This window comes from Pogona vitticeps, chromosome 4, assembly GCF_051106095.1.
Source record: "Pogona vitticeps strain Pit_001003342236 chromosome 4, PviZW2.1, whole genome shotgun sequence".
NCBI lineage: Eukaryota > Metazoa > Chordata > Lepidosauria > Squamata > Agamidae > Pogona > Pogona vitticeps.
The window spans coordinates 56790633-56798884 of record NC_135786.1 but is presented as its reverse complement, the minus strand read 5'-3'; the positions used below and the strand labels follow the sequence as shown (position 1 = coordinate 56798884).

The 8252-nt window shown below is 41.5% G+C and overlaps 1 protein-coding gene across 3 annotated transcripts in view; it reads right to left on the bottom strand.

Moving 5' to 3' along the window:
* Positions 1–2926: 2926 nt before the first annotated feature.
* The window catches only part of TEAD3 (TEA domain transcription factor 3), a 111499-nt gene continuing 106173 nt past the window's right edge, over positions 2927–8252 (bottom strand). For all 3 annotated transcript variants that reach the window (XM_020795039.3, XM_072997458.2, XM_020795048.3), the window contains 2 exons: positions 8042–8194; positions 2927–7771 (listed from right to left, as the gene is read on the bottom strand). In XM_020795039.3, the coding sequence (XP_020650698.1) occupies positions 7658–7771; positions 8042–8194 (267 nt within the window). In that variant the 3' untranslated portion in view covers positions 2927–7657. The remainder of the gene's footprint in view (positions 7772–8041; positions 8195–8252) is intronic.

Below are 8252 nucleotides of genomic sequence, written 5' to 3'. Positions count from 1 at the left end.
ATGAATGACCTGAAAAGGAATTTAGAGTTAGCTTCAGAAAATCTACATGCACAGAAAACTAGACAGAAAACCTGGTACGATAAAAAGGCGAGGGAAAGACAGTTTAGCCCTGGAGATGAGGTACTTTGGTTAAAACCTTTCAAAGGGAACAAGCTACAATTAAAGTGGGCAGGACCATATAGGATTATTTCAAAAATGAATGACCTAAACTACATTATTGAGGAAGAAGAACACCAAGGCAGGAGGGTAGTTCATGTTAACGCTCTGAAACCTTACTATAGGGAGGAACAGAGAGTTTTATTCGCAATGAAAGCTGCTGATAGGGAGGAACATGACTTGCCTTATTGGGAAGGTAGGGGTGAAGTTAGGTACAACCCAGAGGAGGTGAGAATCAGCCCTGCACTCACCCTAGATCAGCAGAGAAAATTGAAATCGCTAGTTACCAAATATTATAAGGTCTTTTCAAACAAGCCTGGGTTAGCTAAGGGAGTGATGCATAGGATCCATACTGGAGATGCACCCCCGCAGGCAGTAACCCCATACAGAGTAACAGGACCATATAAGGACAAGGTGCGCAAGGAGTTGGATGAAATGCTCAAGGAGAATATCATTGTACCATCTTCTAGCCCTTGGTCCGCTCCGATAATTCTGGTTGATAAGCCGGATGGAAGTGTTAGGTTCTGTGTTGACTATAGGAAACTAAACCTTGTGACCAAACCTGATGCTTACCCTATGCCCAGACTGGACAACCTGATTGAAACTATAGGGGGTTGTCGATACATCTCTTCATTAGACCTAGTTAAGGGTTTTTGGCAGGTGAGGATTGATCCTAGAGATCAAGAGAAGACCGCTTTTTGTAGCCCTTTTGGTTTATTTGAGTTTCGAGTCCTCAGTTTCGGCCTAAGGAATTCGCCAGCCACGTTCCAAAGGCTGATGGACCAGACTTTACAAGGGCTCAGTGATTTTACAGTAGCCTACATAGATGACATAGGTATCTTCAGTAACACCTGGGAAGATCACCTAAGACACCTAGAAGTAGTACTGCAGAGGTTAAGTGCGGTAGGGCTAACCATGAAAGCAAGCAAATGCCAGCTGGGTAGCCCAGAAATAAAGTATTTGGGTCATGTTGTAGGGGGAGGAGTAATCAAGCCCCTGGAAGCAAAGGTAGAGGCAGTACGTGATTGGCCTAGACCCAATACCAAGAAAAGAGTAAGATCATTTCTTGGTCTGATAGGCTACTATAGGAAATTTATTCCTAGGTTCAGCGAGATGGCAGCGCCGCTGACCGAGCTGACGAGGAAGAAGACTGATGACCACATCCCATGGACCAGTGACTGCGAGGAGGCGTTCCAGAAGTTGAAGGAGGTGCTAATCCACTATCCAGTGTTGCGTGCCTCAGACTTCGACCGAGAGTTTATCGTGTACACAGATGCATCCAACGCCGGGGTAGGAGCTGTCTTGTGTCAAGCTGATGACAACGGAGACCAGCATCCAGTGTCCTACCTTAGTAAAAAGCTTCAGAAAGGAGAGAGACACTTAGCTACCGTGGAGAAAGAGTGTCTTGCCATTGTTTATGCGGTTCAGAAGTTATCGCCATACATCTGGGGGAGACATTTTATCCTTTGTACGGACCACTCCCCACTGAGGTGGTTAAAGACTATGAAAACCCACAATAGTAAACTGATGAGGTGGGCCTTGCTGTTACAGGATTTCGACTTCGAGGTTAAGGTAGTCAAAGGGACGATGAACTGTGTGGCTGACGCCTTATCCCGAAGACCAGAAGAGTGAAGACGACCAGATGGACTTTGTAAATTGGCTAAAGTGGTTTAACTGTTTATGAATATGGGTTTGTTGAAAGGTTGTTCTGTATATGTATATGGAAATGAGTTATTGTGTGTAAGTATTTTTTTTGATGAACAGAACAATTTAAGTGTATGTTGAATATTGATGATAAGTATTTGAAATGGAAGAAATGCTGTAATGTGTTGTGATGTTCTAGAGTGAAAAGATGATTAATGTGGTAAGTATTTGGGTAATGTAATTTTATGGAAATGTGTTGACTCTACTCCTAGTTGTTTTGGGAGAAAAGCAATCTAGCTTTCCCCCACAAAACAACTTACAAAGGGGGGAGGTATGTTACAAACAGCTATGATGTCACCTGTCCTTCAAGGTTTAGGCTGGAGTGTTAACATCCAATGGTGGTCGGAAGGCGGGACATCAGGGGGAGGAGCTGGGATATATAGGGGTGTGAATGTGTGTGAGGGGCAGATCAGGATCTGTGAGTGTTGAGATGAGATAGTGATCAGATTGTGTGGAGATGAGTCTGTGTGAGCTAGAGCCTTTCTTTATGTGATTACCTGATTTATTTGTTATACCAATCTTAATGTACCAATCAATAAACTTTAGTTATTTTGTTTGAAATCCATTCCGGCCTGAAGATACTTATTGCAGGGGATGGTTGGTGGCAGACTACCAGAAGAGTAACAGTGGAGTGACGTAGTGACCTTCCTTGGTGAGGTAGAAGGAGGCCGTTACAACCACCTCCCCCTGTAGAACATGAAAGTTCCACGTAAAGTTCCTCTCTGCGACTCCACATTATCAGACATCTTGGTTTTGTTTTTAAAAAACATGTATATGAATTGAATTCTGAATGCAATGTAAAATCCTACACTTACAATGAAAGACTGCTGACTTGTACCGAATGTTGGCTGGTGGAATATTATAGGCATAAGATTGGATTCAGACTTGGTCATACTTAGAATATACCCAGAGAAATCAGTGGGAATGAAGTCAGTCATGATTAGCCTTAGTGCTACTGATTTCTACTCTAAATCTTAACCCGATCTTTTAAGTCCAACGGGACCTCTTTATAGTTGATACAATACTGATGAACAAGAGAAATCAAGAGTACAAACACAAAAGAGTGTTTGAGCCAACCCACGAACAAATAAGTTTAATAGTTTTCAGCAGACCATTGCTTTCTAGAAGCTCCACTGTCTCATCTATTTGAAGATGAACATACAGTAAACACAACAATATATGATACAACCCATCACAGCTGGATTTAAAAAATACATAAAATATAATACATAAAAATGGTTTTACATTGTGGACTGACAGAGCTCTTAAAAAAGGTGACCATAACCCTGGTAAGCTTTACAAAGTCTTTAAAAAAATAAAACAGTACTTCATGTGAAATTCATAAATACATGGGATGTGGGGGGGGGAGTTGGTTACTTAGCTGCTGTGTACCTGTGTTACGTTCAACTAAGAGGGATTCATGAAGCCAGCGTTTCCTTAGCCTTGCTGCCATTCACCAAGGGACATCAAACAGGCAGTGATTTGTGTGTATATTAGTGTCTGTAATCTTAAGTAGGTAAGGGATTCTGTGATGGGAAGGGCAGGGATGGGATCTAAATTAATGTCTTACAGAAATTACAAACAATAATGTATGGAAGGATCACAAAGAAAAGGGTAAGAAATGTAACATAGTCCAGTTTAAAAGGAGGTTTATTCCAAAGGCTCTAGCCAGGTTGAAGATTGTGGATAAAATATAAAAACAGTTTGCATATAAAGAAATTCAGTACGAGACAAAACGAAGGCCCTCTCATTCTCCCCATGTGTACACTGAAATCTGTCCAAGGGAAACACATTTGCCCTCTCTTGAAAATACATTTTCGCAGAAAAAGAGTATTTTGTTGTACATAGTAGGCTAAGGAGATTGGGGAAAGTTGTAATCTTAATTCCCAGATTCTTTTATCTAGGAATGAAAATAAACATGCTACATATAAAATAGCCAGCACTCCTTTCCTTACAGATGCAAAGATCCTGGCAGTAATCATAAGGAATTCAATGTTCTTCCCCCTTTTAAGTATGTCTCCTCCCACACTAGTTATGACAGCTGTGATTTGATTCCAACAATGGTGTACCTCTCCCCCTTCAAGTACTCAGAGGTTTCAAAACGTACCTGAACTTTGAGCTGGCTTGCTGGCTTTCACTGAGCAGGTAGGTAGGGTTTTTTTTTCACTTCAAGAGAAATACTAATGATTGTGGCATTACAGAGATCAATTTGCCCCAAACATCACATGTAGTCACACCAACTTTGCCAAGAAGCAAAGTTTCTTGTTTCAAAAACAGTGAACACAGGAAGCAGAGGTGATGCCATTTGAATTCAGCCTACTTTTGGAACTTTTCTTCTCACCTTTGTTCATCCCCTCCTACCCCCGAGCCAGTCTACATGTACCATTCCCACCAATGTAAGCACCTCAGGTTCTTTCACAACATAGAGAGGAGTGTTCATTTCCACTTGCTAATAAGAGTTTTCCAGAGGTCCTTGGGTGGCATCCATTTAAAAACATTTCACAGGCAAAATACTTATTTTAAAAAGTCCTTCAAAAGGTTGAAACACTACTGTCTGTTGTTCCTGTGGTATCATATAGTAGTTGCATGTTGCATGTTGCAGTCAAACAGTTCAAAGCCTTCTGGGAACATTTTTAAAGTCTGAGTTAGCCAATACTTTTCTACCTGCTTGTTCAGGCAAAAGGTGACTGTCTAGGTAGTCAAATAATAGGTGCTTAGTCAACAATGCAGTGGTGATACAGGCCCAAACTGAAGATGAGGCCCAAGTCAGTAATGAAAAGCAGAGCATGAAGAAGACTTTATGAGGTTCTGTAGCATTATTTTCTTCTACTTTCTAAGACAGGACAATGGTAGAAAAGCCAAGGCAAAACAGAAGTGAATGGAGTTGTTACAATTATATAAACCAAAACTTTTGCCTTTGTACAGTCTAAATGTACCTGAGTCTGACAGAATCCATCCATTGTTGATAAGATTTTATTTTCAACAAAAGCTTAAATCCCCAATTCCATTTCACTGTTGGGGGGAGCGAGGTAGAGGATTCCATACAAACGTCTTAAGGCAAATGATCCTGGTAGTAAGCCCTTAAAAGCACCTTAGAACTGCTTCCCTTTAAGGCTAGACAAACATCTCAGAATGAGAAGTGTGGATGTCAGCCTGCACATTCCAATTACTCCTAAATATTGCAGTCTCACAATCCTCCTTCCCTTGCCCATGATTTTCTTGCCTTATATTGCACCATTTCCCAAATGCATGCTTTAAAGCACCTCCACTGGGATCATACTGGGGCTGTGAGAGAGCACAGAGTGGAGATTAGTCTGAAAAGGATCATTAAAAATGTGATCAGACTAAAAGAGGAGTGGGCAACATGTAACTCTACAGCTGCAGGTTGGACTCTCAGCCTATTTATAGTTTCAAAAACTTTCTGCATGTGATTTGCGCAGACCTTGGTAAGAGGGGCAGCCCCCTGGCCTGGAAGGAAGAGGGAGCGAGGAAAAAAAATGGATGGCAGAAAGACAGAGGGGCTCTGTCTTTTGCCAGATATAATACTTGCGAGGGAATGTGGCCCTCAAAGGGGAAAAAAAGTTTGCCCATCCTGGACTGAAAAAGAGAGGATGGTGCAAAGAGAAATTTTAATGAATCAACCAATTCTAAAATATTGCCTAGCAAAGGAAAAAGCTAAAGAACAAGATACAAAAAGCTGAATGGTAGAAAAAAGGCACAAATTTTACATTCGGTTAGTTTTTCTATTATTCAAAATGATAAGCTAGCATTTAGATACAATATCATTGACGCCTGTGGGCCTGAGCCCTGGAGGAGTCATGTATAGTGAAGCTACTGAGACCTTGACAATATTCATGTAACAGGATTCCTGAAAGCACCAATCCAAATTATGAAGTCCACTACATTTGATGGCAGATTTAAGGTCGTAGGGCTCATAGGTAAAGGTAAAGGTAGAGGTTCCCCTTGACAATTTTTGTCCAGTCGTGTTCGACTCTAGGGGGCGGTGCTCATCCCCGTTTTCAGGCCATAGAGCCAGCGTTTGTCCGAAGACAATCTTCCACGGTCACATGGCCAATGTGACTTAGACACGGAACACTGTTACCTTCCCACCGAAGTGGTCCCTATTTATCTACTTGCATTTGCATGCTTTCGAACCCCTAGGTTGGCGGGAGCTGGGACAAGCGACGGGAGCTCACTCCGTCGCGTGGATTCGATCTTACGACTGCTTGGTCTTCTGACCCTGCAACATAGGCTTCTGCGGTTTAGCCCGCAGCGCCACCACGTCCCCTAAGGGCTCATGGTTACATTTAAATCTTACACATACACTTTGCCCAGCATGCCCAACATCAAATGACATTCTTTATACCAAGCTGTACTATGTCCCATGTTTCAGCAACATCCTTGGGTTGGACTGTCAGATTACTCAGTTTTCACTTTGGTTCTAGCAAAGTGAATCTAGAATATACTAAGTGGGAAGCACAGAATAGATAGAGGGAAAACTTGCATCATGATATTCAGACCCGGTCTTTTCTTGACTACCGCAGATAAACAGGGAAGGAGAAGGAAAATGCTACTTTATCAAAACAATGCCCAGGGAGCAAAAACTTTGGTCTAAGCTTTTCTCATATTGTTTCTCACATGGCAGATGTTTAAGAAAGGCTCTTTGAGAGTTGATTGAGATCCCAGAGAGGTTTAGAAAATTTTCTAAGTAACTCAATCTTAGCCAGCTCAAATATTTCTCCAGATAATATTCTTGAAATATTTCATAGGCCACTTACAAGCCAGACTGCTAATTTGCAGACTGTATCATTCACAATTTCCTGAACTGCTTTCCTCCAGCTAAGCTTCCCACCTCTTCCTTCTAAAACATGCTCTAACCTTTCGACATCCCAAACAGATACCTTTAAGCTGCTCCTTTTCTTGTAGGGTCATATAAACACACACATACACACACACACTCCTGTAGTTACGATTCCATCTATTATTGTAAGGTCTGAGACATTGCCACACATCTGCCCTAATCAACACTTGATGCCCTTCCACCAGCACCATAGCTTGGATGGAATGCAGTAGGTTCTGTAACTGAAAATGTGCAGGATATTGTCAGAACAAAACCACCTTTTTGTAATTAACCGAGTAGGTGTGTTAAAGAGCAAGAAAAATTATCTACCAATTCTCCATGTTGACTCTGCAAACAGTAAGAGATGGAAGAAAAACCGTCCAGCTATTTTGTCAATATCTGAAACAGAGCAGGATCCATTACAAGGGGGCATCTAATTTCCCATCCCATCCTTAGAAAATATCTTCTGCAGCCTTCACATGACTCCTTTCTGCAGATGAAAAGCCACCAGGTAAGGCTAGTTTCAAGGACAACATCCTGATTTCAACATAAAAATATAGGCACATTAAGAGATTAACAAGAAGTTGGCAGTCCCATTTCACCAGATGCTTTAAAAGTACTGTGTGATGGGAAAGGCTTCAAGGAGGTACTAAGCCTTGGCACTGATGTCTCCTGAAACAACGAAGACCTAGCCCCTACAAAAAAGGGTTGTCCTGCTGCCTCCTTCTTCCATTTTAGAGTTTCTTATAATGCTTTTTTCCTGGTTTTTTTTAAAAAATATAAAATTGTTCCTTAGTAGGAAACATCTGTGACTGTGAAACAGAACTTTTTGGCATTGCTTTTTTTCTGTTTGTTCGTTTTCAAAAGACGTGAATCAAGGCATCCTATACTGGTGGCTTCTCTGACAAGACTTCTCTCTTCTTTTCCTTAAACTGCTCCTTCACTCCAGAGGGGCTTCTAGTCTTTGACCAACTTGTATACATGATGCTGTGCCCCATGCTCGCTGGTAGAAACCTCAAAAACAAAGGCTATGCAGAGCAAGGTTTCCTGGGTATCTCTGTTCGTAACAACCTGAAGTAGGAAGAGCAAAACATACATAATGAGGTCAGGGAGGACTGAGTGGCAAAGTCAGAGTTTTGAGACCAGATAAATGTTACCAAGTCCACTCATTTATGCTAAAACAGGCCACAGAAATTTGCTTGGCTGTTCATTTATCAAATCCATCAGTTCCACGCCCAGGTTACAGAAAGCAACCCTTTTCAAATGATAACCTCAATATGTTAAGGTGGGATGATGAAGATGATGATTCAAAACAGAAAGAAAAGAAGACAGATTCTTAACCTGCAGGATGGTGAAATTCTCCAGGACACTGTTCATCATGTATTTTTCTGGGAGGTGTTTCAATTTATGGATGAAGTTGATCATATACTCGCACATAGGAGACCGATGGATTCGGTACACACACCTTCCATTCTCCACACGGGCAAATTCAGTCTGCAGAGAGAAACACAGAGAGATCAAGAATCTCATAGTGCAGTGGTTAAACTGTAGT